The 27,710-nt window shown below is 46.0% G+C and overlaps 1 protein-coding gene across 3 annotated transcripts in view; it reads left to right on the top strand.

Moving 5' to 3' along the window:
• tln2b (talin 2b) overlaps positions 1–27,710 on the top strand; it is a 246,086-nt gene that overhangs the window by 201,737 nt on the left and 16,639 nt on the right. For all 3 annotated transcript variants that reach the window (XM_052042407.1, XM_052042408.1, XM_052042409.1), the window contains exons 42-52: positions 7,687–7,833; positions 9,050–9,151; positions 9,947–10,066; positions 11,550–11,696; positions 13,750–13,916; positions 15,092–15,275; positions 16,438–16,563; positions 17,094–17,210; positions 21,330–21,515; positions 21,607–21,714; positions 22,011–22,116. In XM_052042407.1, coding sequence (XP_051898367.1) covers positions 7,687–7,833; positions 9,050–9,151; positions 9,947–10,066; positions 11,550–11,696; positions 13,750–13,916; positions 15,092–15,275; positions 16,438–16,563; positions 17,094–17,210; positions 21,330–21,515; positions 21,607–21,714; positions 22,011–22,116 — 1,510 coding nt within the window. The remainder of the gene's footprint in view (positions 1–7,686; positions 7,834–9,049; positions 9,152–9,946; positions 10,067–11,549; positions 11,697–13,749; positions 13,917–15,091; positions 15,276–16,437; positions 16,564–17,093; positions 17,211–21,329; positions 21,516–21,606; positions 21,715–22,010; positions 22,117–27,710) is intronic.

The following is a 27,710-nucleotide window of genomic DNA, read 5'->3' as shown; positions in this document are numbered from 1 at the left end:
AATATTCACAAGGATATTAGACTCAGAGTCATACAGCACGGAAACAGGCCCTTCGGACCAACTGGTCCATGCCGACCAAGATTCCCATTTGCCTGCTTTTGGTCCATATCCATAGAACAATACAGCACAATACAGGCCCTTCAGCCCACCATGTTGTGCCGACCTTTTAACCACACATAAGACTATCTAACCCCTTCCTCCCTCGAAACCTTTCCTATCCGTGAACCTGTCCAAGTACCTTTTAAATGTTGTTATTATACCTGCCTCAACCACTTCCTCTGGCAGCTCATTCCATATACGGACCACCCTCTGGGTGAAAAAGTTGCCCCTCAGGTTCTTATTAAATTTCTCCCCCTCTCATCTTAAACCTATGCCCTCTAGCTCTTGATTCACCAACCCTGGGGAAAAAGACTGTGTTGTCAGGACTGGAGGGCTTGAGTTATAAAGAGAGACTGGACAGGCTGAGTGTTTTCCCTGGAGCGAAGGAGGCTGAGGGGTAACCTTATGGAGGTTTATAAAATCATGAGGGGCATAGATAAGGTTGATGGTCAGTCTTTTTCCCAGGGTAGGGAAGAAGGTGAGAGGGGAAACATTTAAAGGGGACCTCAGGTGCAAGTTTTTCCACGCAGAGGGTGGTGAGTAAGTGGAATGAGCTGCCAGAGGAGGTGGTAGAGGTGGGTATAGTTACAATGTTTAAAAGATATTAGGACAGGTACATGGAGAGGAAAGGTTTAGAGGGATGTGGGCCAAACACAGGCAAATGGTACTAGTTTACGAAGGAAACTTGGTCAGCATGGATGAGTTGGGCTGAAGGGCCTGTTTCCATGCTGTATAGCTGTATGACTCTATCACTTTAATCCTATATGTTTCACTAAGATTATCTTTCATTCCTCTAAACAATGAGCACAGGACCAGTGTGCTCAACTTCTTGTTCATTCACTCCTTTATCCCAGGGGTCGACCTTGTCTTCACTGCATCCAAAGTACATCTGGACTTAAGTATGGAGACCAAGAACTATACTCACTATTCCCAGTACCCACCCTGTAAAGTTCTACATTCCATATCCCTTGCAATACTTTTCCTTTATTTTTCCAAATTACTTGCTGTCCCTCTATGCTAACGTTCTGTGTTTCATTTACTGACACCATCAGATGCCTTTATTTTTATTTATTTTATTTACGGCATGGTAACAGGCCCTTCCAGCCCAATGAGTCCGCGCTGCCCATTTTTCTTTAAACCCATATTAACCTACCTGTACGTCTTTACAATGTGGGAGGAAACCGGAGCACCCGGCAGAAACCCACACAGACGCGGGAGAACATACAAACTCCTTACAGACAGCGACGGTTTGTTGCACCACAACATTTTGTAGAATCACTCCATTTGCTTTTTCATTCTTCCAAATGGATAATTTTCCCACATCCTCCAGCTGACAATTTTTTCCTATTCACTGAATCTACGTATATCCCAGTGTGAGCTCTTGTCCTAACTTGTTAACCCACCTGACTTTGGATCATCATCAGATTTGGTTACAGTGACCTTGGTGCCTTTGTCCAAGTCAATGATGTAAATTGGAAATAGGAGAGTTCCTAGCATTGATCCCTATCATCCCACTCATTATTTGTTGCCAATCTGAAAATGACTCAGTTATCTCAAATCAGTTTTCTGTTAGTTGCCACTCCGCAGTCCATGGTGATATATTACCCCAATCCTTTCTGCTGTAGCCTATGGAATGCCTTCTGGAATTCCAAATACACTGCATGTACCCCTTTATTCACCCTGTTTCTTACAAATTCAAATAACTAGTAGATTTGCCAAACACAATCTCCTTTTCAAAGAACAGACAGGGATGACTGAGGAATAGGAAAAGGTTAGCTTCACACAGGTAGACCAAGGCCAGGTTCTGAGTTCAAGTGATGGGTAGTTTAATACAATGTTCCTAACCACAACTAATGCAATGGAGCAGGCAGAGCAATTCAGCTTCGGGTACTGTCTGCATGACAGCTGAGGCCTGAGCTGTGGATATAACTTTCTGTGACGTGATTCTAATTAACTCCAGACTGTGGATGTTGGCTGGGATATAAAGTACTGATCCCTCTCTGTGATTTTATTTGGAGTGATGGCTAATTTGAGTTTTACAGTCGGATTGTTTTGAGATAGCTGGTTGCGAACAATCATTTTGACTCTTAATGAAGTTGGGTGATTTTGGAATTCAAATATCTGGTGTGGAACCAATAAATTGTAATGCCTTAAACTAAGGAGGTCCTGTGAATAACAATGCCCTGTATCCTACCTCCAGCAATTTTAATTACCTTTGTGGAGCTGCTGTGCATTTTTCTGATTCTGTTCCTTCTGTCCCACCTTCCCCAGATATCTTTTATCAAGTTCTCACACAACATTTACCAGCCAGCACTGGGAGGCCACCACCAGAACCATACCAAGTTCAGCTGTTGGCTCAGTGGATCAATCGGACTAACACCCTGCCACAAGCAGCTGCTCTCTCTGAAGCCCTGGTGTTAGCTTCATCGTCACAATTTGTGTGTGGAATATGTGAGAGCCATTTGTTGCTAAACTAGAATGGGAGTCAGTGGGCATTCTGAGTTTTGGGGGAGTTGGAGGAGTTAGGGGCAGTGTGGTCCTCATTCTTTGTCCAACCCACACCTTCTTGGCCTTCATCAGTCACGACATCGAGCACAGAAGCTGGGCTGTCATGTTGAATTTCTACAAGGCATTGGTGAAGCTGCATTTGGAATATTGTGTTCAGTTTTGGTCACCCTGCTATAGAAAAGATGTCATTAAGCTAGAAAGGGTGCAGAGGAGATTTTTGAGGTTGTTGCTGGAATTTGAGGGACTCGGTTATAGAGAGGTTGAGCAGGCTGGGATTTTATTCGTTGGAGAGTAGGACAATGAGGAGTTATATTATGGGGGTGTATAAAATCATGAGGGGTATTGATAGGGTCAATGCATGCAGACTTTTCCACAGGGTTGGGGAATCAAGAAATAGGGGTCACAGGTTTAAGGTGAGAGGGAGAGATTTAATTGGAACAACTTTTTCACCCAGAGAGTGGTCAATACATAGAATGAGCTGCCAGAGGAAGTGGTTGAGGCAGGTACATTAACAATATTTAAAATACACTTGGATAGTTACATGGATAGGAAAGGTTTAGAGAGATATGGGCCAATGAGACTAGCTTAGATGGGAATCTTGGTCAGCACAGACCAGTTGGGCCAGAGGGCCTGTTTCTGTGCTGTATGACTTGATGACCACATAACACCCTGGCTTTCACCCTGGCACCAGTGCAATGACCTAAAACATCTACCAAAAGTACTTTGGAAGAGTATCAGAGCAACTTGTTTGATTTTTGCTTTGAAGCTTTGATTTTCTTTGGCAAGCACTTGGTGATTTGGTCTCATTTTCCAGTTTAAGATTGAATATTTGTTTTTATTTTTTAAGTCTGGCTTATAGATTGCTTCTTTTACCTAGCTTTCCTGGTCGTCATAGATGGCGACTACTTCCTAATAATTCATGATTTGGAAATTGTTTGTAAATAATGTGAGAATTTGCATGCCGATTTTCCATAATTCCACCTTGTTTACATGTTATTTCCTTTACTCGTGTTCCAAGAAATGATAGCAAAATAACACGTCTGATTTTTGTAGTAAAGTCTATTAACATTTTTGAGCTCCGTTTGTGTTGCAACTCTCTTTTTAATATTTCCATTAATCTGTTTCCCCCAGTTGCTTAAACGTGACGCCTCTTGGTGATTCGATGGGGGTGATTTGATGTCAGAATAATTTACTGAAACAACTTTATTTCCATTCACCAGTGGGAAAGTTCACAAATGCAGCTAGATGTTTCAATCTTGGTATTAATGTATTGTGGCAAAGAACATGAATTAGATTATTAGAAAGAGTTTATAAATCTAAAATCTGCCATAACTTACATTTTAATAACTCTAAAACATAGATGCATGCCTGTAACTTCATTAGTTGTGCACCCTGCTGCATGATCCCGTATGATATTTGTGTAGGCATTCACCCAAAAAGGGTAACGTGATCAGCAAGATATCAGAACTTGCAGAGTTGCTGGTAGTTTTATGATGTTATGATCCTACCGTGTGGCTGCTGTTATGTTATTGTGCATCTTGTATCCCAGCCCATACCTCCCTAGCCTTCTTATCTTATCATTACCTCCCATACCTTCTTATCTTTTCTCAGAACTAGGCTTGCATTCTGCATGTATTTTTCAGTGCAGTGCCAGCTGTGCCCAGGTCTGTGGTGAACGTGCCAGGTGTGCACAAGTGTCAGGGGTTTGCCAGCTCCGTACAGTCTGTGGTGAGTGTGTTGTGAGCCTTTGCTAATGTCCCAGGTGAGTGTGGGAGTCCTGGTGGTGCCATGGTGTGTTCACGTGTTGTAGGACTGATGTGGTGCTCGGGTACGTGGTGAATGTCTCAGTGCAGTGGTGAGTCTACACAGTTTCTATGGCGTGGCAGGTTTGTACAGTTTGGCCAAGAATGCAGGGAATGTGCCAGTTGAACCACATGTGGTGAGTGTACTGGGTGAGCCCAGGTGCCAGTTGAACACGCTGGGTGAGCCAAGGTGTTTGACTGAGTTTGTAGGTACAGTTGGGCATGTGATGTGTCTGCCACCGTGCCAGGAATGTGCCTCAATTTGTCAGGAATGTCCGTTCAGCGTGGTTTCCGTTGTCCCATGTTGGAGCCCACTCTCCTATTCACTGAGCAGAGCTTTGCCTTGTTGAGAAGCTCAGCAGCAGATTGTCTGTGTGCCTGTGTACAGTTCCAGCACTCCAAGTGCCAACACTTGCTGTGGAAACTGTGCCAAGTGCTTGCTGCTTAACATTATTCAAGGATTAGGTTAGGGACGTGGTATTGTCAGTGGATGTATGAATTACACTGGTTACATACACTTGATGATAAAGCAGTCTGTGAAAGAGTCACAATAGCTCGTTAATTTGATCCTCCCTGTCTTAGCTTATTTCCAGCTGGCTAATGATTGAGATTCAAATACACATGAACAAACAGATCAAAATAGCCGCACAATACAGGCTAATACTGGCTAATGATCTCGGCATGTCGAGCACTTACTGACCTTGCATTTGCAAACCTCAGACAACTTGCACCTTGTTTGGGTCACAATTCAGCCAAGAGTCAGTGACCCAGAGGTGGAACTGGTCTCCTGATGCACGTCCCCTCCTCCAACGGTATTTGGATAGTGGCAATGCAGATTCAGCAACTGTGTATTTGACAGATTCAGTTTTGCACCTGTGTCTGCCTGGCTTGAGGTTGAGAACTTTGTGTCAGCAGCCCTCAGGATCAGCCACATACCAGTCCGTAGTCTACTGAGTCTGCACCAGCTCTCTACCAGAACGACTCTCTAGTTCCAACCCCCACCTAGCCCCTTCTCTGTAACTTTGCAAATTATCCAGATCCCACCCCCCCCCCCCCCCCCGAAGGCCACATCTTCCCCACCTGCTCCACCACATCTGCAGGAAGTGCGTTCTAGATTCCAACCATCGTCATGTCACAGTTGATTCTCTTTCACTTTATTTTATACCTGTGATCTCTCATCCTCAAACCCTCCATCAGAGGGAACTCTTTCCAGCATTCACTATCCATCATCTTATATCCCCTCAGCAAAGGATTTGGTCACAGCTGCTCTAATCTATCCTTGTAACCACTGACTCTCATCCCAGGGACATGCTCATAATCCTTTTCTGGACCCTCTCTGATGCCTTCACATCCTTCCTGTCATGAGGCACTTAGAGTTGGGCATAACACTGCAGGTGAGGTCAGCCCAGTGTTTTATAAAGTTTCAGCATACCTTCCCTGCATTTATATTCTAAGCCTCTATGGATAAAGCCCAGGGTTTACATATGCCTTATCATCCACACTCTCAACCTGCCCTGCAACTTTCAGTGATTTTTTCACCTGTATCTCCTTTCAGAGCAACGTCCTTTACCTATGTTGACTCTCCTCATTCTTCCTACCAAAGTGGCTCTCACCTTGTGTTAACATTGTCTGCCGTGTGCCAGCCCATGGCACCAGCCTACTTGCATCCTGCTATGATCTATCACTGTCCTCTTTGAAATTCACAATACCATGTCATCCACAAATTTAGAAATTATGGCCTGTAACTGCCACGCCTGTCATAGAGTAAAACAGCACGGGAACAGACCCTTTGGCCCAACTCGTCCATGCTGACTAAGGTGCCCACCTAAGCTAGACCCATTTGCCCACATTTGACCCATATCCCCTTCCTATCCATGCACCTGTCCAAATTTCTTTTTGTGTTGTTGTTGTACCTTCCTCTACAACTTCCTCTGCAGCTTGTACAACTGCAACATAACATCACAACTTCTTTACATGATGGCCTGACTGATGAAGGCCAGCGTGCCAAGTGCCGCCTTTCACCACCCTGTCTATCTGTAATGCCACTTTCAGGGAACCCTGTACTTGTACCCCAGGTCCCTCTGTTCTACAACAATCTCCAGGGGTCAACCCTTTCACTGTGAAAGTCCTATCCTGGTTTGACTCCCCAAACTGCAATACCTCGCACTTACTGAATTAAATGCCATTTGCCATTTGTCGGCCCACTTACCCAGCTGATCGAGATCCCTCTGCATTTTTTGATAACCTTCTTCATTGTACCAGCTATTTTAGTGTCATCTACAAGCTTACTAACCATTGTACATCCTCATCCTCATCCAAAATGATTTGTATGTACAAGGCATGGTTAGTAAGCTAACTATGAACAACAATGGGCCCAAGTCTGATCCCTGTGGAAGCAACCAATTACTTGTGGAAAAGACTAACAAAGTAGCAATGGTTTGCAATAAGCAAGTAGTCTGTTCTCTCAGCTGAGAATTGAGCAGGGAATAAACTTCAACAACAACCCAAGAACCAGGCTCTTGGATAGATGCACTTTGTGTTCCTGTTTTCCCAGTGGAACTCTGCCCTAACCCCTGCCATCTGTCAAAGGCCTTGGTACACAGCTGAGGCCCGAGGCCTGGCTGCCCATCTCTGAGATTGGGAGGCCCAAGATGACTGGAGCCAGGCATCAGTACAAGTTCAGTACGTCTGTGGGGAATTCAGGTGACAGGCTGATCGAGCATAATTCACTCTTTTGAAACAGAAATTCTCAACCCAAGATTTGTTTCTGAGTATGAGTATGAAATGGGAGGTGATATTAGGGGGGAAGTTGACGTGGGGGAAGGAGATGGACAGGAGCAGTCACAAAGCTTTATTGTGTGAACAGTGTGAACAGAAGTCAACAGTTTCTCGATCCTGATCACTACTTGTTTCAGAGCGTTGGTGATATTTGTGATGGGCAAATGACTTGAGTGGTGGGATGTCCTTCAGCCACAGTTGGTGGTAGGTGGACCCAATGTGATCTCCAATCTGCCCAATGGAACCCCTCCATGTATGTTGTATTAGCACTAATTATGTTTTTGAGTAGCCTATGATGAGGCAGCTCTTTGAATGTCTGAACACAAGTTGCTCATTGTTCAAGGCTTTGCCTCTCTCCTTCAGTAGACTGTGTGTACTGATGTGAAAGGTACCTTGCAGGACCTCTCTACCCACTGTGGTTCAGATTGACTAGGTGGGAATTAACCTGTTTGACTCTGCAGCCAGGAGCTAACCACCTTGTATAACATTCACTCTCCAGGCTTCTCACACACACGATGCAATTACAGAGGCAGCTCAACTCATGAAGGAGGCAGTGGATGATATCATGGTCACTCTCAATGAAGCCGCCAGTGACATTGGAATGGTGGGTGGTATGGTCGATGCCATCGCTGATGCAATGAACAGAGTAAGTCTCCTAAAGGAGGATTTCTGGCCAAATTGGACATTGATCTTGCCTTGCATTTATACATCCGCCTTTGGTGCAATAGGTACTTCACAAGAGTGTCACCTAACAGTTGGCCATTGAACCATGGAAGAACATAATGGCAACAGATTGCCAAAGGTTGGTTGAAAAGATAGTTCACAGGAGATGATCAGAGTAATGAGCTCACAGAATTAGATGGCGAGGACCTGAGGTTAGGGCTGAGGAAGTTGGAGGTATGACCACCAGTGACTATCAGGAATGTGTCACAGGCTAGAACTAGAAGAGATTTTACAACAGAGTTAGGATGACAGTGCTCAGAGGGAGCGGGGACTTTCAAAAGAAGGATGAGAACGTTCAATCTGAAGTGAGCCTGGGATGATGGGCAGTGCAGAGTTAGTGCAGGCAGCAGAGGTTTAGATACCTCAGGGTTACAGGGTGGGGACAGTGGGGGGAAAAGTGGGAGCAGGTTGGAACAGGTGAACTTCACGTGAAAATATAGCAGTCGGAGTGCGGAATCTAAGGGGAGAGCTAGGGGTAGAAGGGCTAGAGGGGGGGCTGTGGAGTGTGATTGAATGATTGAAGCCCTGGTCTGAGAGATGACATTTAAAACTTTTAACGTTGAGTTCAGCTCAGAGTCCAACACATCTCTGGAATTACAAGCAGCCTTTTCAATGTGATCAGCTGTTAAAACTCAGCAAGCCCTGGGTAGCAGTTAGCACTGTGTGTCACTTATAGAAGAACCACATACTGGCCCATCTCTGTCACCTCAACAACACTTGTCGGCAAAGTCAGCATGTTATATTACTGCTGTGTTGATGCTCCATCATTTGAGTGTCCCCAGTGGGGTCCATCTGCTGTGCTTTGCATCTGTTGCTGTTTGAAAGCTCAATCCACAGTGGTGCAGAGACTTTCCATTTCCCCCCTAAAGTCATGTCTACAATATAGAAAGTAAAAGTGATGAGGGATATACCCATCGCGTTCCAAGCTTGCATGTGGCCATGTAGGTTCTTCACATCCTTAACTCTCTGACATTGTTGTTTCGATCATATAATTCCTCAGGACCCTATCATACACTCTGAGTGAAGATTAGCCCCACTCCCTTTAATTGGTTAACCGTTGCTGGGCTGGTGATGTTTAATAATTAGCTTCCTCGCTGCGACTGCCCTGTGATGTGTTTTCCATTGTTCCTCTGTTCCAGTTGGACGAGGGCACCCCACCTGAACCAGAAGGAAGTTTTGTTGACTACCAAACCACAATGGTGAAATATTCCAAGGCGATTGCAGTTACTGCCCAGGAGATGGTGAGTGAGAGCTGGGGATTGCTTCTCACCTTGTGGCCGTGGGCTGTGTACCACAAATTGCTGGCACGTACAGAACTGACGAATATGTGGCCACGCAGCCCAGCACATGCACACAAACCAAACACACAATTATAGGTGCACGTGGACAGGGGTAAGGTGCATGTACACACAGACTGGAGTGCTGACACATAAAGGCACCAATTTCTCATATTTCCTTACAACACAGCTGAAAGTTATTCAGCCTACCTCGTTTATTCAGCCTCAGCCATTCCCATTCTCCCACTGAGTTCCCCTGTCACCTACTCTCACCACATTACGATCAACTTCCTCAGATTCTGCCATCCACCTACACATGGGGATAATTTACAGTGGCTCATTAACCTACTAACCGGCATGTCCTTGGGATGTGGGAGGAAGCTGGAGCATCTGGGCAAAACCAACGTGGTCACAGGGAGAACATGTAGACGGTGCATGGACTGCACCAGAGGTCAGGACTGAACAAGGCTCACTGGAGCTGTGAGGCAGCTGCACTATCTGCAGAGCTACTCTGCCACCCATCACTGTAATCCTCACGCGGATATATTTGAGGTGCATTGGCCTTAATCAGGAATCTCGTTGGGTTCATGTGCTGGAAAAGAACTTTAGTCAAATCTCCACTTGTGGTGTCAGCCGACAGTTACAGTGATGGGAAATGTAAATATAATGCGGTCTCACAGATCAGGCCACTGTGGCTTTGAGCAATCTTGTTTGGAAACCCTTTCTGACTGTTTTCTTTGAATATTTCTGCCTGTACAGATGTCCAAATCAGTGACCTGTCCTGAGGAGCTCGGGGGCCTGGCCTCCCAAGTGACCACTGACTACAGCCACCTTGCTCACCAAGGACGACTTGCCACAGTCACGGCTGACACCGAGGAGGTATGCTACTTCTGTTCAATGGATCCTGTCTGCAGTGTGACATTCTACGTGAAAGAGTTCAGGGTGCTTGTGGCCTGCTTGTTGGACCACACATCTGCTGTCTATTGTTGATCCGTACTTCCCCTGAGGACATGCACAAGAAGTGAATTTCTTAACTTCAGGACTGGTTGTGCTCCCACCTGGCTGCTCTCACCCTGTGGACCGAGCTTGGAATTTGCAAGAAAACTCAGAAAAAACCTAGAAAAAATCTTTTTTTTGTAAGAAAATCTTGTTATTTATCATTGAAAACAATTACTGGACCTGTGGCAACTGGGCAGCAGGGCCTGGTTTTGTTTTCCATGTGGCACAGAGCTGGTGCAGGGCTGAACAGAGAAACAGAAAATGCCAGAAGCCTTCAGCAGGTCAGGCAGCATGTGTGGACAGGGAAGAATGGTCTTCGACCTGAAATGTTAGCTCTGTTTCTCTCTCCTCCGTTGCTGCCTGACCTGCTGAGTATTTCCAGCATTTTCTATTTTTAGTTCAGATTTCCAGCATCTGCAGTTCTGATGATTTTCATCTGCTGGGTGGACAGATGTATCTGGTGACCAACAGCAGTGTGGGTGCAACCTGTGATGTATTGGCTGGCACAGACAGCCTTCCCGAAGGGATGGGAGAATCCAGGAGCCTGAATTGTTTATCCAGGTACATTACCTTGAATCCCATGACAACTAATCGAAGAATCTGGAATAAAAAGCAGCCTCCGTCATGGTAACAATGGGAGAGATTTTATCAAATCTGCTTATCAGGTTCGCTAATGTCCTACAGAGAAGGAAATCTGATGTCCTTACTTGGTCTGGTTCAATCCAGGACAATCATTGTTGGATGAAAAACACGATGATGCTGGAGGAACTCAGCAGGCCAGACAGTATCATGGAGAAAAGCGGGCGGTCAATATATTGGGTCAGGGGAAGGGCCCTGACCCAAAACGTTGACCACCTGCTTTTCTCCATGGTTGCTGCCTGTCCTGCTGAGTTCCTCCAGCATCATCGTGTTTTTCATCTAGATTCCAGCATCTGCAGTTCTTTGTTTCCCCAATAATTGTTGGGATTCCACCAACATGCAAGATACCGAAACACTATTTGGATTTTTCTGACAATCCCTGGCCAATCCTGCTGCCACCCAGATTATTAGTTCAGCTCTCCAGACATTCCTTGCTGCTGTCAGTTCAGCTGGTCACATTGTGGAGAACTTGCACTAAGTTTGTGCATGTTCTTTGACTCATTCAAATACACTTTGTTTTTGCAATTGCATTTCCTGATCCTGAGTCTTGGTTCACTGACATCCAAGTTGAATTGGGGAGCCACCGCAAAGAGTTGTGGCCTTGGTATATCAACGTTTCAGTCTCAAGACAACACTGGCAGCCTATGTATTTCCCTTATGTGATTCAGAGTGATCCGGTGCTGCTTCAGGTTTCATGAGTGACCTGCTCCCACTTTATCTGCAGATTGGATTCCAGATTAAGACGCGAGTTCAGGATCTGGGTCATGGCTGCATATTCCTGGTACAGAAAGCAGGAGCCGTTCAGATCAGCCCCAGCGACAGCTTCACCAAGAGAGAGCTCATCGAGTGCACCCGTGCTGTGACAGAAAAGGTGAGGGGTTTAATCCATGCTTCACTGCAGCAATAGCGTCAGCCCTTGTTATCCATCCTTGCAACAGGATTAAAATAGTCTGTTTGGGAAAGAATCTTCCAGCAGAAGAAAGGCTCAACAAAAGCTTTACCTGGTCTGATATGAAAGGGAGGTTATTTCTGCAGTACACTGGTGTAGGAGGTAGTCCAGTTGTCACTCAGCTCCAGTGACCCAGGTTCAATCCTAACCTTGGGTACTGTCTGCCTGCGTCACAGGAACACAGGATCAGGAGTAGGCCACCAGGCCCCAGGCAACAACACCCCCTCTGTGCCAGATCTACAAATCCTCTGATCTTTTAAAAATTTACCTCCTCCACATTAAATCCTTGTGATGATTCAGCCTCCAGAGAATTCCAGAGATTCACTACACACCACAGCTTTAACTGACTGGCCCCTTACCTTGAAACTGCATCCCCTCATTAAAGACTCCCACTAGTGGAAATGTCATCTACCTTGTAATGATCCTGAGGATCTTCTATGTTTCAATAAGGTCACCCCTCATTCTTCTAACCTCTAAAGAATACAGACCCAACCTGTCTGGTCTATCTTGATAGAACAATCCTCTTATCCCAGGAATTAGCCTGGTGAATCTTCTTCGGACTACCTCCAAAACTGCACACAGCATGGCATGCTTGTCTTCATTGGTCGGGGCATTAAGTATAAGAGTAAAGAAATCACCTGGCCACTATATAAAACTTTGGTTAAGCTGCTCTTGGAGTATTGTGTGCAATTCTGGCCGCCCCCTTACAGGAAGGATGTGGAAGCTTTGGTTCACCAGGATGCTGCCTGGATTAAAGGGTATGAGTTCTAAGGAGAGGTTGTACAAACTTAGGCTGTTTTCTCTGGAGGGTTGGAGGCTGAGGGAAGAGCTGATACAAGTTTATAAACTTATGAGAGGCGTAGATGTGGTCAAGAGTCAGAATCTGTTTCCCAGAGTAGAAATGTCAAGTACTAGGGGGCATGCATTTACGGTGAGGGGGGAACGTTTAAAGGAGATGTGCAGGGCATGTTTTTTTTAGACAGAGAGTGGTGGGTGCCTGGAACCGGCTGCCAGGGGTAGTGGTGGAAGCAGATGTAAAAGTGGTGTTTCAGAGGCTTTTAGACAGGTGAATAAATACGCAGGGAATGGAGGGATATGGATCATGTGCGAGCAGATGGGATTTAGTTTAATTTGGCATCATGTTCAGCACAGACATTATGGGCTAGAGGCCCTGTTCCTGTACTGTACTGTACTATGATCTATGATCCAGTACGCCATATGTGTCCTCACCAACACCCTGTATAATGTAACAAATCTTCAGCCCCTTGCAATAAAGGTCAACATACCATTTACACGTTCTCTTGTAGACCGCGTGTGTTTCCCACATCTCAAATATGTGCAAGTTGCTAGGTTAATTGGCTGCTGTAAAGCACTCCAATATGTAGGCGCCTGGTGGGAGGATCAGTGAGGTGTTACTGGGCAGGTGTGAGAGAGTGGTCCACTAAATAAGTGGATGTATAGGAGTTGAAACCTCTTGAGGATGGGCCGAGTGGCCTTGTTCTATGTCACAAGGAAATATCACACGGAGTAGAATCTGAGATGAAACTGAATTATGGAATGTGTTTCAAGGTTGTCTGGGGTTGATTGGCTGTACTTTGTAAATGACTTTTGTAATGTTTTGTTTTATTCAGGGACTTTGGGTCATCTCCCAAATTAATGTGGTGAACCAGAAAGGTATATTTGTTCCTAATGATACAGTTATTCGCTGTCAATGCCCCAACAGCCCATTTGTGCTGCAAAGAGTTGCTGGAGAAGCAGCAGTAAGTTGTCTGCAGTTCGACTGAAGCCCCACGATCAGCGCTGGTGTGCAGCCAGGCCAATGTGGTGTGGATGTTAGTAGGAACTCCTGGGCTCACATTAAGCAACGATGGCTTTAGTTGCTGGAGCTGATTGTGCAGTTGATGACTCCTTGGTCACATTTGACCAGCAGGAACTGTAAGTGCTCATTTCTGAAATGGTCTTGTTTCTTGCCCAGGTCTCCTTGGTTCTGTCTGCCTTGCAGGCAGGCAACAGAGGCACGCAGGCTTGTATCACTGCTGCTAGTGCCGTGTCTGGCATCATCGCCGATCTGGACACTACGATCATGTTTGCCACAGCCGGCACGCTCAATGCTGAAAATGATGAGTCATTTGCGGACCACAGGTGAGTCGGTATTCGTTGATAAAGCTGCTCTTTCCTAACAGCCTCTCACTGTGTGGCATCTCTGATAAACTACATTAGAGAACAATTAGGGGCAACTGCCAAAAAGGTTGGTCAGATTGGCTTCTGTGAAGGCTTTGGAAGCTTGGGACAGACACACAGGTGAATCACTTTGGAAAGTTTGTGGTTACAATGGTCAAAGGTATTGCGGGCAAAGCATCAACTTTGTAGGGGGTTGGAGTCAGGGGAGGAGATAGAACAGGCTTGTGCTTTGGGTGCACCCCGGCAGAGGGGCCTGGAGGAGGCCCCTTTGGGAAGGAGGGGCAAAGCTCTGGAGAGATTAGTTTAATTTAACTCTTGGGTCGTGTCTCTTCCCTGCCTTCCCCACAAATGTTGCTCCAATCTGCCTGGAGAACATCCTAAAAACAGCAAAGGCCCTGGTTGAAGACACCAAGTTCCTGGTGTCTGGGGCAGCTTCAAACCAGGAGAAACTAGCCCAAGCCGCCCAGTCCTCTGTCAGCACCATTACCCAGCTGGCTTTAATGCTCTTTTGAAGAAGGTGGAAACTGAAGCCAGAGAGGGTGGTGAAACAAGCACCTCGTGCTGTCCTGGGCCAGATTAGGTTAAAACTCTGCCCAGGATCATTTGTATTGAGCTGAGGGATTGTGATATCTGTCATAATATTGGAGGTAACAATTCTGCTAAATTTCATAGCCCAGAATTCCCAGCCAAGGTAAATGAAAATGTACGTCCAAAATTACTGACCATAACTCATAAAAGGCATGGTGTATGAATGCAGTACCAGTGCTGGCAAGAGGCAGTTGGTTGGATCAGAGGCTATGCAACTGGGACACTTCCGTGCCAGCACCATGGGGAAGTGTAGTAACAGAGTGACCCGTTTACTAGGGTAATCCCCTTCATCATTGTGGACACCGGAACGTACAATGGGTAAAGTTACTGAGCAGTCCCTGCATTCTTTTTAAAATGTTTTGGTCTAAGACCTGTTGGTGAAGAATCTTTTGTGTAAACTGTGCAGGAGGCATCAGAAGTCTGAACTCAGTGACCTTGTCTCCAAGAGGGCAGCAGACATTTCACTTACTTTGCCTTGTTTCTGAAAGTTTACGTATTGGTCCATCTTGACTCTCACAAGCTTGTTTTCTCCCCCATCCCTCATCCAGGGAGAACATCCTAAAAACAGCAAAGGCCCTGGTTGAAGACACCAAGTTCCTGGTGTCTGGGGCAGCTTCAAGCCAGGAGAAACTAGCCCAAGCTGCCCAGTCCTCCGTCAGCACCATTACCCAGCTGGCTGAAGTGGTGAAGCAGGGAGCTGCCAGCCTTGGCTCTGATGATCCAGAGACACAGGTAACGAAACAAGTTCATGGGGCTGGTCCACAGCAGCTCGGTGAAGTGGAGATTTCTGCTTTGTGCTACATATTGAAGTCAGAAGCTTCAATAAAATATCGAACATACACCCCTTTTGTATGATTCAGGACAGAAAGACAAGCTCTGCCTTTCACAGCTGAAGCCCTTTTGCCACCAATAAAAATATACAGAGAATTCTGGGAATGCTTCAGAGGTCAGGCATCAAGTGTGGAAAGAAACAGTTAATGTTCCAGGTCAGAACTGGGAAAATTTAGAAGTTTTAAGGTGCAAAGAATGAAGAAGGGGTGGCAAGAGCCAAAAGGAAGATCTGTGGCGGGCGATGATACAAGGTGAAAAGGGTTACAATGGCTCAGGTGGGAGACGAGTGTCGAGGTTGGAGGAGGTAGGATGGAATTGTCCCCGATGCAGACTGTCTGAAAACACGTGAATTGTGGTTATGATCTGAAACTTTTGAACTCGATATTGAGTCCAAAGGCATCAAATACAGAGTTGATGAAATGATTAGAGCTGCACTGAGATTCCAAAAAATGAGAAAGGAGACTGACCTAACATATAAATGGTGCACTGGTAAAGGCTTTGCAACTATCGACAAGAATTAGAAAGTGTCAAAAAGGAAAGCGAGTGCCTGGCTAAATGTGGAATAACACAAATGTCAGGGAATAAAAGGAGTTACAGAGTGGGAGGGTAAAACATTTCATGCATTTCCTCTCCACTGCAGAGTTGCACACGTGTCCGGAACTGAGAAGAGCTGAGCCACTCTACACCTGGGTTCAGTCCTGACCCTGGATCGGCTTGTGTGTGGAGGTTTCATGTTCTCTGTGTGGGTTTCCCCCGGGTGCTCCTGTTTCCCACCACACCTCTCGTATGTGCTAGTTGGTGGGTTAATCGGAACCTGTAAATTACCCCTCGGCGTAGTTGGAGGGAGGAAGTTCAGGGTGGAGTTGATGGCCTCAAGTCAAATAGTCTGCTCGGACCACAGTGAAATCCCATGGAGAATAGTGGTGGGAAATCTTGCTCGATATTTCTCACAGCAATCCCCCCGCAACCTATTCCGTCATGAGCGGACGGACCTTGCTTTATTTACAGACCGGGCTTAATAACAGCTGTGCACAGGGACATCTTGTTTTGATGTGTTTTGCAGGTCGTCCTGATCAATGCAGTGAAGGATGTGGCTAAAGCACTAACGGACCTTATCAGTGCAACCAAGTGTGCAGCTGGGAAACCCGCTGACGATCCGTCAATGTATCAACTGAAGGGTGCTGCCAAGGTACAGCGTAAGGCAGGCGCAAGGTGCAGCATAAGGCAGGCGCAAGGTTCGGTGTAAGACAGGCAAGGGCTGGTCACAGGAAGTTATTTGTAGTGACTGGCCATTTACATGGTGTCTGCAGCCCTGAGTTACCCAACTTCTAGTGAGACTTGTTTCAAAGGTCGATATTATAATTATAAAACTTTTTTCAATAATTTAAGATTGAATTGTGAGAACAGGTTACATAAAGGACCTGCATTACCTGAGTACAGAAGAATGAGTGATCAAATGATGGTGTAAGAAGTTAATTAGAGGCAGGACAACTCTTCCTTTGATGGGAAAATCCTGAACGGGGGGTGTAACGGTTAGAACACAGACAGTGGTGTCAGGAAACATATAGGGTGATGAAAAGTAGTGATTGATTTTATTTTAAGGATATTGAAGGTTACAGAACAAAGACAGAATTAAACTAAAAGTTAATGATGAGCTAGTGGAATGGGATCAGGGGTTCTGATTGGTCACCTGTTACCATGTGATTCCTTCTCTTGTAGGTAATGGTTACAAACGTCACCTCCCTTCTGAAAACAGTGAAGGCAGTGGAGGATGAAGCAACGCGCGGCACCAGGGCGCTCGAGGGGACAATAGAAAGCATCAAACAGGAGCTGGTGGTATGTCAGTGGGGGGGTCCTCAGATCTGCATCCGATCTCACTCTCCTCTTTGTCTCCTATTTGTTTATAAATTTTTTTCCGATTTACTTCCACTTTTCCTTTCTGTCTCAAGCTCTTGATCATTTTAGATTGGAATCGCTCCAACTTTAATAGCTGTGCCTTCAGCTGCAAATCTATAAATTCTAACACCCCTCACATGCTGGTCAGAAAAGAGCACCCCATCTGATCCTGGACAACAAAAGGTACAGGGATGGAGGAGCTCAGGCTGAGTGTTTTGAAGCTTGGGGCAGGCTGAGTGTTTTGTGGACTGAACGTTTCAGGATAAGTTCAGCCTTATCCGTGTGCCTTTTATCTCTCCCAGTTCATTTTGCACCCACAGCTCAAACAGGGTGACTCCCACAGAGACTGAAAGGAGCAAGCAGGTAGTTGAGAAGATTCCCTGGGGCACCTTGCTCCCTAACCGATATTCAGTTCTGAGTTAAGACCAGGGACAGGTTTCTCTACTAAGTTCAACAAGAGCCAAGACCAGAGCACCATGGATGATGCAAAGGTGCAGGGAGAGAGGAGACAGGTCCAGAGGGCAGTTAGTTATCAGGGACTCTCAAACTAGGACAGCAGGCAGGTGTTTCTGTGGTTCCAGGATGGTTTTCTGCTTCCCTGGTGAACACTGAGTGACTGCAGGGAAAAAAGCAGAGCAGTGATAGGTGGACAAAAGAGGGGAGGTGGGGTGGGTACATGACAGGTAGATGCAGGTAAGAGATGGTGATAAGCAGGTGCGGGGGAGGTGGGGAGAGCAGATCCACTGAAGAATGGGCCAAAGGTAAGGATGCAGCATGGGGGGAGGGAATCAAAGGTATGGAAGCAGGTGGTTGCCTCCTGGCCCATGCTGCCTTCTTACCTTTGACCCAGCCCCTGGTGGATCTGCTCTCACCTCCTCCCCCGCACCTGCCTAGCACTATCTCTTACCTGCATCTACCTATCACCACCTTGTGCCCACCCCACCTCCCCTCTTTAGTCCACCTATCACTGCTCTGCTTTTCCCTCCTATATATTGGGCTTCCCCTTTCCTTATCTTCAGTCCTGAAGAAGAGACCTGACCCAAAACGTTGACTGTCTGCTTTTCTCCGTGGAGGCTGCCTGACCCGCTGAGTTCTTCCAGTATCTTGTTTTCTCATCTAGATTCCAGCATCTGCAGCCCCTTGCTTCTCATGTGATTCTGTGATATTGTGGAACTGTTTGAACGTAATGTGAATTCACCACCACCTTCAAGCATTGAGCTCCAGTCCCCACCATCCCCTCAGTGAAAGAAATGTTTCTTCATTTCCATTCTAACCTATCCACCAATTACTTTTAAATATATCCCTGATTTTTGACTATCCGCTGGGAGAAATGGACCCTTCCCATTTTCTCTTTCTGGGCCTTGGATTATTTTGTGCACCTCAGTTAAATATCCCTCGGCCTCTTCTGTTCCAAAGAAAACAATCCCAGCTTGTATCATGACTACAGTTTTTTACTGCTGGCAATGTTTCCTGCATCCTCTCCGGTGTACTGCCGGCTTTCCTTTGGTAACCAGAATTGTATTCAGTGTATGAACTGAAGCCCAACTAGTGTTGCATACAGTTATAGCATAACCTCCATGCCTTGGCTAGTAAAAGAAATCATCCCATGTGCCTTTCTCATCCACCTTGTTCTGCTGTCGTTGGGGATCTGTGGCTGTGCAGTCCAAGGTCCCACTTTTCCTCTATCCCACTCACTGTTCTCCCAGTTATTGTACATTCCTCCCCACATTTATTGTTTTAAATTCCATTTGGCATTTTCCTGCAGTCTACAATGTTCGTCCTTACTGTCAATCACACAGCCAATCTTTGCATTACCAGCCAACTTCTTTATCATGCCCTGTACACTTGGGTCTCAATCACATATACAGCAAGGGGACCGAGCTCTGAGCCCTGTCAACCCCGTCCACTCACAACAACGTCCATCACTCATTACCCTTTGCTTCCAACCACTCAGCCAAGTTGGGACTGGGTTTGCCACACTTCCTTGGAACCCATTGTTTTTTTATATTGACCAGCCTACCATGTGGCATCTTGCCAAAGCATTGCTAAAATCGGCATTGACCACAGCAAATGTTTGTCGAAATTGACACTTTCTATGACCTCCCTACAGAGTTCAACCAAATTCAACAGACATGACCTTCCCTAACGAATCCATGCTAACCATTTCTGATTAATCTGCCAAATAAAATTTTATACCATCCCTTAGAATTGATTCCAATGAGTTGCCTGCCACTAGTTAAACAAACTGGCCTGTAGTTGCTCAATTTATCCCCTTCCCCACTTTTTAAATAACGGTACAATAATAGCACCAACTCCTGATGGGCAGAATTGAAACATTTTCTTCAGAGCCTCTGAAATCTCCTAGTTTGCTTCCTTTAACACCCTGGGCTAGATTTACCCCATCTGATATTTTGCAGTTGTTCCCTTCACTACAACAAGACCATCGTAAAATGTACTCTCCGGACCTTAAGAAGGCGGCACGGTGGTGCACCTGGTGGAGCCGCTGTCTCACACCACCAGAGATCCAGGTTCAAAGGTTCAATCCTGACCTCCGGCACTGTCTGTGTGGAGGTTACACCTTCTCCCTGTGACCACATGGGTTACCCTGGATGCTCCAGTTTCCTCCCACATCCCAAAGTTTTGGAGGTTGGTAGATTAATTGGCCACTATAAATTACCTCGGGTGTGTTGGTTGGTAGAATGTAAAGGGGTTGGTGAGGACATGGGGAGAATAAATTAACATTCATCTGGAATTAGTGCAAAAGGATTCTTAATGGTCAGGAATCGACTTATTTGGGCAGAAGGGCCTGTTCCCATGATGTCAGTGAACGTACATGACTTACTTACATTGTCTCCATACACAGGTTGTCATTTTGGTCCGTTTGTGACCAGAATCTTTCCTCTTCTATCATCTTGCTCTTTATGTGCATAGAATCACAGAACCATACAGCACAGAAACGCCCTTCAGCCCACCTCATCCATTCCGACTGTGGTGCCTGTCTACACTAAACCCCTTTGCCTGAATTAGGCCCATAGCCCTCTAGAGTCATAGGTAATACAGCACAGAAACAGGCCCTTCTGCCCAACACATCCATGCCCACCAATTGCCCACATTTGGCCCATGTCCATCTGAATCCCTCCTATCCAATTACCTGTCCAAATGCCATTGTTATTATACCTGCCTCCACCACCTCCACTGGCAGCTCATTCCAGATAACCCCACCTTCTGCAATCTCTCCTAATAACTCCAGCCCTCCATTCCAGACAGCATCCTGGTGAATCTCTTCTGCACTCTTTCTGTTGCTACCACATCCCTCCTGTAGTGTGGTAACCAGAACTGTGCACTATACACAATGTTCTGTCTAACCGATATTTTCTACATCAGGTCCCAACTCTGAAACTCTTGTAAGAGTATAACATATTTGTAGTTTCTTTAATTTTACTTGCCAATATTTTTAAATTTTCTCTTTGCTTTCCTAATTTCCCTTTTAAGTTCACCATAATAATACTTGCGCTTTTCCATGATTTCTGGCACTTCTCTCGGTGGCAAACAGAAGCTTACTATCTTTGCCTTGTCCTGTGTGCACCTTGACACCCAGGGGGATGATGAGGTACATGTAGGACAAGGCAAACATTAGTGGGTCCCATCTTTTTCACAAATGTGTGCCCTGAACCCCCTGACTCTCCTCAAATTCCCAGGAGGTGAATATCACTGACAAACCCATCAGTTGTTTCCTTCGCAACTTGAGCGATTTGCTCAACTATTTCAGGGGGCATTTCAGTGTCATATGTAATCCAGAGCAGGTGACAACCACAGGGTCCCAGCCTAAACATTGATAGTGGACCAGTTGGGATTTTGCAGCAACGTGACAGTTTCATGGTCAATATTAGGGAAGCATTCCATTTCCAGATGTTGTAAATTCAAATTCTTATCTGTCACATGAGACTGGTTTTAACCTGAATAACCGACCACTGCCCCGCAGCCGTTGGTCCACTGACATAACTTACTGTATATACGATATAACATGTCCTTCATGCTGCTTCGTGACTTAAATTCCAGGTTTTCCAATCAAAGGAGGTGCCAGCCAAGACCCATACACCGGAAGAATTCATTCGAATGACCAAGGGCATCACAACTGCCACTGCCAAGGCCGTGGCAGCGGGGAACTCCTGTCGCCAGGATGAAGTGATAGCAACTGCCAACCTGAGCCGCAAGGCGATTGTCGACATGCTGACGGCATGCAAGGTATTTGTCAGTCTCTCCTGTTGCCGAGCTGTGATTGATGCCTTGCTTTTGGCTAATCAGTGCTAAAGTATGAATGTGTTTCCCTGGGCAGCAAGCAGCGTACCACTCAGCAGTGAGTGAAGAGGTGAGAGGCCGGGCCTTGCACTCAGCCACTGAATGCACCGTGGGCTACATGGAACTACTGGAGCACGTCCTCGCGGTGAGTGGATCAGCGTTTCCCTACAACCGGCTGCCTTATGGATTATGTAGAACTAAGACATGAGGAGAGCAAGTAGGATGGAGCCTTCTGAAAATTACTGAGATAGGACTTCAGGTTTCCAACATTTGGTTGCAATTCTTAAGGATTTTAGAGAACCTGTGTGAATATTGAATTCTCTGCTGACTGTAGATCTTCCTGTTTATACTTAGTCTGGTAAACCTATCATTACTTTCTCCGTGCTTGCAGTCTTTTTAACCATTGGAGAATGTCAAAAGTCTGGTTTTGCTTTGCAACAGGTTGTTCAGAAGCCCACAGCCGAGCAGAAGCTTCAGTTGTCTGCGTACTCAAAGCGTGTTGCAGCAGCCGTCACCGAACTGATCCAGTCAGCAGAAGCCATGAAAGGTCAGCATCAGATCTGGAGGTCAGGAGTGTGAGCTCCAGGTCCCACAGTCTCCACAAGTATTCTATGTACTGAGTTCTTCCCAGTCTCCAGATTTAAGTTTACTTTTGAGACTTAAAACATGTATATTTAATTCATCTTCTAGTGTGTTATGACTTTAGATCTTGGGAAAAAAATCTCTAAAAGTAATTGCACGTAACCAGAGAATTTTACAACACAGAAGAAGGCCATTTGGCCCATTATGTCTGTACCAGTAGAGTCACCACCTCAATGCCTTTCTCAGACTCCTTTAACTTTTCCGTTTTTTAAAGCTATTTATCGTAGAATCACAGAAGGTTCAATTTGACAGAAGGTTGCTTGTTATTTTCTCTGTTTTTAAAGCCCAAGTTCCTGTCTGTTTTTGAGCCACTTTCTTTACTGCCTTGCCACCTTCAACAATTTATAGGCATAAACTCCACCATCGTTGTTCTGTTACCCTCTTCAGACTGTCCCCTAGTTTATATTGCCTCTTTTCATGCTTCCTATCAAAATGTTACTGTGAGTTCTCAGCATTAAATTTCATTTGCCACTTCTCTGCCATTCTACCAATCTGTCAATATGTCCATGATTATCCTTTACACAGTTCACACACTTGCAAGTACTGTGTTATCTGCAGATTTGGGAATTGTGCCTCACATAGCCTTAAAAATACATTTAACCAAACAGTGTTGCCAGTACTGAGCACTGTATCTACTGTCCACTGCTGTCCTGTTTGGACCAGTGACTGTTCAGTGCGACTGACTCAGCCAGTTTACTGTCCATGCTGCTGCAGCCCCTTTTCTTCCATGGGCTTCAAAACTGATGGACTGCCTCTGGCGTGGCATTTTGTCAAGTACTTTTGTAAGTCTACATACAATCGCATTTACCTCTGTCTTCAACCTGTCCGCACTTGGCTTTCACCATCCACCAACGTTATGGCAAGTGGTGCTAATTCTGCTCTGTACCTTCCACCTTCTTTAGAGCCATTTGTTGATCTGCTGCCATTTTACTCCACATTTTATGGCTTTCCAATTCCAACAAATTTCCTTTGTTTGCAAAAAGTTATTCTAGTGTCTCCATTTGTCTTTCTGAAGTTGGTGTCTGTTGACTGACCTCATCATTCTCAACCCAAAACACCGACCATTGGTGCTGCCTGACCCACAGAGTTCCTCCAGCAGTTTGTTTTTTGTTCCAGATTCTAGTATCTGTAGTGTCTTGTGTCTCTCTTAACGTTCTGAGTTACTTTAACATATCATCCTTTGTTCTGGTGAATGAGATCGAATTTCTCAAACCTCTCAATCCTTGGTGTTGTGCCAAGGTACCAGGCCTGTGCCCTCCCAGAGAGTCAGTGCCCAAAGTGCAGCCATTTACTGCCTTAACCACAGAATATCAGGGTTTACTTTTGTACTGCATGTCCCAATTTAATAAGCTTGAGAGCCTAAATACTACATTGATGGATTAACCAGGTTTATCTTCCCTTTTTCAAATATTGAGAAACACTCATAATGTAACGAGGGAGCAGAGCATAACTTCAGGTAAAGTGAGTGCGGGCATGTACTTGGAGTTGAACTCTGCCTCTGCTTAAAGGTTTTCCATTTTGATTTCCTTCTCAATGAAATTCCATTCAAAATTATCTCAGTCTGTGTTCCCCTGCCAGGGGTGATACCACAGTCCCCTCACTGCCTGCCCCACTGTCACTGTGTTCCCCTGCCAGGGGTAATAGCATGGTCCCTCACTGCCTGTCCCACTGTCACTGTGTTCCCCTCACTGCCTGTCCCACTGACACTGTGATCCCCTGCTGGGGGTGATACAGTGGTCCCCTCACTGCCTGCCCTACTGTCACTGTGTTCCCCTACCGGGGGTGATACCATGGTCCTTCACTGGCCTCAGCAGCTGCTCCCGTTACACCATCCTGCTGGCCAGGAGTGACTTACAGAGTGATGGATGGCACCCCATCTGCTGCTGTTCCGATCCAACGGCAGGTCCGACCTGGTGCAGGATCCAAGATACAATTCCGGTGAGAATTCTGGGAGTGGGAGCTGGACTTCTGTACTGCTCTGAGTGTTCACCTCCTGATTGGGATATGTAAGGAGCAGTGTGATTGTCTCTCTGTATCCGGACCTGGTGAGTGTGGATGGAGAGGTCTCTGGGCAGTGAGCCAGGTTCACCACCTGCCAGAATGGAGCTGATTCGGCAAGTCCCTGGTGACAGTCCTGCTGTAAGCAACTGTGGTCAATTTAAAACACACAAGATGTAAAAATTATTATCTTTCACTCACTGCATTTTTCTGCATTTATGAGAAGAATTGGTATTGGTTTATTATTGTCACTTGTACTGAGGTACAGTGAAAAGCTTGTCTTACAAACCGATCATACAGGTCAATTCATTACACAGTGCAGTTACATTGAGTTAGTACAGAGTGCATTGATGTAGTACAGGTAAAAACAATAACAGTACAGAGTAAAGTGTCACAGCTACAGAGAAAGTGCAATGCGATAAAGTGCAAGGTCACAACGAGATAGATTGTGAGGTCATAGTCCATCTCATTGTATAAGGGAACCGTTCAATAGTCTTATCACAGTGGGATAGAAGCTGTCCTTAAGTCTGGTGGTACGTGCCCTCAGGTTCCTGTATCTTCTACCCATGGAAGAGGATTGAAGAGAGAATGTCCCGGGTGGGTGGTGTCTTTGATTATGCTGGCTGCTACACTAAGACAACAAGAGGTAAAGACAGAGTCCAAGGAGGGGAGGCTGGTGTCCGTGATGCGCTGGGCTGTGTCCACAACTCTCTGCAGCTTCTTGCGGTCCTGGGCGGAGCAGTTGCCCTACCAAGCCATGATACATCCAGATAGGATGCTTTCTATGGTGCATCGGTAAAGCTGGTGAGAGTCAAAGGGGACAAACCAAATTTCTTTAGCCTCCTGAGGAAGTAGAGGCGCTGGTGAGCTTTTTTGGCCGTGGCATCTACGTGATTTGACCAGGACAGGCTGTTGGTGATATTCACTCCCGGGAACTTGAAGCTCTCAACCCTCTCGACCTCAGCACCATTGACGTAGACAGGTGCATGTACACCACCCCCTTTCCTGAAGTCAATGACGAGCTCTTTTGTTTTGTTGACATTGAGGGAAAGGTTGTTGTCATGACACCACTTCCACTAAGTTCTCTATCTCCTTCCTGTACTCCGGCTCTTCACTATTTGAGATACGGCCTACAACGGTGGTATCATCTGCAAACTTGTAGATGGAGTTAGAGCAGAATCTGGCCACGCAGTCATGAGTGTATAGGGAGTAGAGTAGAGGGCTGAGGATGCAGCCTTGTGGGGCACCAATGTTGAGAATAATCCTGCCGGAGATATTGCTGCCTATCTTCACTGATTGCAGTCTGTTGGTTAGAAAGTCAAGGATCCAGTTACAGAGGGAGGTGTTGAGGTCTAGGTCTCAGAGTTTGGTGACAAGCTTGCTTGGGATTATTGTATTGAAGGCAGAGCTGTAGTCAATAAACAATAGTCTAACGTAGGTGTCTTTACTGTCCAGGTGCTCCAGAGCTGAATGTAGGGCCAGGGAGATGGCATCCGCTGTAGACCTGCTTCAGCGATAGGCAAATTGCAATGGGTCCAGGTTGTCTGGTAGGCTGGAGCTGATGCATGCCATGACCAACCTCTCAAAGCACTTCATGATGGTGGATGTCAGAGCCACTGGTCGGTGGTCATTGAGGCATGTTACCTTGCTTTTCTTTGGTACCGGGATGATAGTGGTCTTCTTAGAACAGGAGGGAACCTGAGACTGAAGCAGGGAGAGGTTGAATATGTCCGCAAATACTTCTTCCAGCTGATCAGCACAAGATCTGAGCACGTGGCCCAGGACACCATCTGGGTGGGCCAGGTGCTTTCCTCGTGTTCACTCTCTGGAAGACTGATCTTACATCCTCCACTGTGATCACAGGTTCAGCTGCGTTGGTGGCTGTCAGGGTGGATGGTGACAATCCACTTCCCTTTTGTTCAAAACGCGCATAGAATGCGTTATGTTCATCAGGAAGGGATGCGCTGTTGTTAGATATGCAGCCCGACTTCGTCTTGTAGCCTGTTATGGCAATGTAAGCCCTGCCATAACTGGCAGCTGGTCAGGGACTCTATTTTGAGTTGGTATTGCCTCTTGGCATCCCTGATAGCTTTCCGAAGGTCATACCTCGATTTCTTGTACAGATCAGGATCACCAGATTTGTGCGCAGCAGTCCTCTCCTTCAGTCGGGAGTGGATCTCCCGGTTCATCCATGGTTTCCTGTTTGGGAACACCCGTATTGTCCTCTTTGGTACACAGTCCTCCACACACTTGCTGATAAAGTCTGTGATGGTGGTGGCATACTCATCAAGGCTGGCAGCTGAGTCTTTGAACATGGACCAGTCCACTGTCTCAAAGCAGTCACGTAGGAGCTCATCTGCTTCCTCAAACCAGCACTGCATGCCTCTCCATACCGGATCCTCCCGTTTCAATTTATTTCCCAAAGTGAGGATGAGGGGTGGCTTGGAAGGCATCTTTGATGGTTGAATAGCAGTGATGAAGGGTGTTGGCGCCCCTGGTGGAGCAGGAGACGCGCTGATAGTATTTTGGTAACACAGTCTTGAGGTTGGCCTGATTGAAGTCCCCTGCGATGATGAAGAGGCCCTCAGGGTTCATTCATGAGTTTGGAGTCTCGAAATTAAAACTGCCAAACCTGCAACATCTTCCCACCATAGTTTACATGGTCCCTTCCCTCTGAAACGTGGAGGCAGGGAGTCGCCCTGGGCACAGAGCAGGAGCTTCACGTGGCCTTCCTTCCAGTTTGAGTTTGCTTTCTTATTTTGTTTTGAATTTTTGGGTTAAGACTCTACAGAATGAACAATATTTCCTTCAGATGTTCCCACTCTCCCCTCCAAAACCTACCCCTCAATACCTCTTTCTATTATTTCCTTTTCATCCCCTGTGCTCTCTCTCAGTCCAGTTTTTTTTCATGATCTTTTGTTTTTATAATGATTTCTGAGACTGGCCACAGGGAAAATGTGGACAGGCATGGACCGAGCTCTGGGCAGGGAACATTGAAAATAATGAGGAGCCTAAAAACTATTCCTGTTGGTGAGAGGTCAGGAACCCAGGCACAGAAGTGCAACATAGAACCAAACGTGGTGTAAAGAGAGGATTTTATGCAGTGTTTGGTTCCCATCTGGAATGAGTTGCCTGGTGGAGTGGTGCAGGCTGATACATGTGGCTTTTACAGATCTGTTCTTGAATGAACAGCAGTTGTAGGGCTACAGGAAAGGGGTGGAGAGAGGCAATGCTTCTACAGGGAATCAGTCCCGATTCAGAGAGCCAAATGGCAGCCTTCTGTGCTGTCAGTATTCTGTGCTCCTGTGGTTTCCTTCCCAATGCAACCTCATGACGTTTGAAGCTGAAAGCTTCCTTACTTTATTTTGCCATATTACAGAGGAAGCAAAGTAATTGTCATAATTGGATGTTTAGTAAATCATAATAGGATGGCTTTATGAAAGAGAAATGGGGTTTGACAAATTTATTGGTATCCTTTGAGGATGTAATAAGTCAAGTGAT

This window comes from Pristis pectinata, chromosome 32 (genome assembly GCF_009764475.1).
Source record: "Pristis pectinata isolate sPriPec2 chromosome 32, sPriPec2.1.pri, whole genome shotgun sequence".
NCBI lineage: Eukaryota > Metazoa > Chordata > Chondrichthyes > Rhinopristiformes > Pristidae > Pristis > Pristis pectinata.
The sequence above is the reverse complement of the archived record's forward strand: the minus strand, read 5'-3'. Positions and strand labels throughout refer to the sequence as shown.